The sequence below is a fragment of the Frankliniella occidentalis genome, unplaced genomic scaffold (assembly GCF_000697945.3).
Source record: "Frankliniella occidentalis isolate FOCC.00 unplaced genomic scaffold, Focc_3.1 Scaffold5, whole genome shotgun sequence".
NCBI lineage: Eukaryota > Metazoa > Arthropoda > Insecta > Thysanoptera > Thripidae > Frankliniella > Frankliniella occidentalis.
Genome location: NW_026267135.1, coordinates 1287543 through 1288972, shown reverse-complemented (window position 1 = coordinate 1288972; position 1430 = coordinate 1287543). Strand labels below are relative to the sequence as shown.

General features: G+C 54.6%; 1 protein-coding gene across 1 annotated transcript in view; it reads left to right on the top strand.

Annotated features, from left to right (window-relative positions):
- The first annotated feature begins 293 nt into the window (after nucleotides 1–293).
- LOC113213190 (zinc finger protein 271-like) overlaps nucleotides 294–1430 on the top strand; it is a 4540-nt gene continuing 3403 nt past the window's right edge. The window contains exons 1-2 of the mRNA XM_052269998.1: nucleotides 294–636; nucleotides 986–1427. Coding sequence (XP_052125958.1) covers nucleotides 1176–1427 — 252 coding nt within the window. The 5' untranslated portion in view covers nucleotides 294–636; nucleotides 986–1175. The remainder of the gene's footprint in view (nucleotides 637–985; nucleotides 1428–1430) is intronic.

Here is a 1430-nt window from a genome sequence, read left to right as displayed (position 1 = left end):
TGTGTCACTCGGTGTTTATGAGGCGGACAAAGACGGCCGGAAGCCAACGCCTACAGAATATAGGGATGTGAGTTCCCACACGCTTGCTCACTCGCAGGTAGGTAGCGCGATACAGTGGCACGGTTTTACTTCCACGAGTCCGGATGAATGTTCAGCTTCTAGACGTGTACGGCGTTCGGAAGCTTGGCTTGGGATGTGCCGGCAAGGACGAGGTCGCCTCACCAAGGTCACTGCGCCGCTCCCCTGTCCCTGTCCCTGTCGCCCGCCCGACGGGGTCGCGGCCGGACCGACCGAGCTGGCAGTCGGGGTAGCGGCAGCGGCCCCAGGCCAGCGCCAGCAGATCGGATCCGGCCACTGGCCCAAAGAGCACTGGGCCGACGGGTTTCCCAAACCATCCGAGCCGGCCACCGGCCACGAACAGTCAGCAGTCCAGCCTGTGCCGCCGCCGTAGAGTGGAACCTCAGCTTGCTGCCGGCTGCCGCCAGGCCGGGAACTGGAGAGCGTCCTCAGGATCACCCGGGCGACACAGAGAGCACGGGGCACAGGCGGAATACAAGACAGCACCGCGGACAGCCACCGCGGACAGCACGCAGCCAAGGCGGAGAGGACACGAAGCAGCTTGGAGAGCAGAAAGTGGTATGTAAAGTCCATGATAGGGACATGAATTTCAAAACAAACAAAAAAGTTGTGTTGCGAAGCGAATGTGGCTAGTTTGCGTGACAATTCAAGTACTGCAGGGAAAATTACACATGGATGGAAAGCGTGTTGTCAGACCACCGCAGTCACTGAAAGAAAATTGAGGATATTCAAACCCGCTCCGACACTTTGTGCTTTTCTTACCGAAGTCAATGTAAATAAGTAGCATTCCAGCGGGTATACTCTGCACTCTGTGAACCATTTCCGGTCCGATTCATTACAAGACGTGTTTCACAAAATGTAAACACACAAAAAAGAGGGAATTTGAAAATAACGCTTTCTTTTACAGACATACTTGACGTTCATCACGACGACCACCACGATGTGCGCGGTCAGAGAGCTGCTGCCAATCAAAAGCTCGCCATCCATTTGAGAACCCAACACGAGAGACGAGCCTTTCGAGTGCAATGTGCGCGGCAAGAAAGTCGCTACGAATGCATCTCAAAATATAACCAGGAAAGAAACCTTTTGACAGCATAATGAGTGATGAGAAGTTTTCGCAAAACGGTGATCTGCAAGAGTATGAGCGCATTCACACAGGAGAAAAGCCCTATGAATGTAACGTGTGCCACAAGAAATTTCCTCGGAGAGGTGCCCTGGTCATCCACAACCGGACCCACACTGGAGAGAAGCCTTACGGGTGCGACGTGTGCGACTACAGGTGCACCACGAGTGGAAGTCTCCAGGTACACCTCCGAACCCACACCGAGGAGAAGCCCTTCAGGTGCGACGTG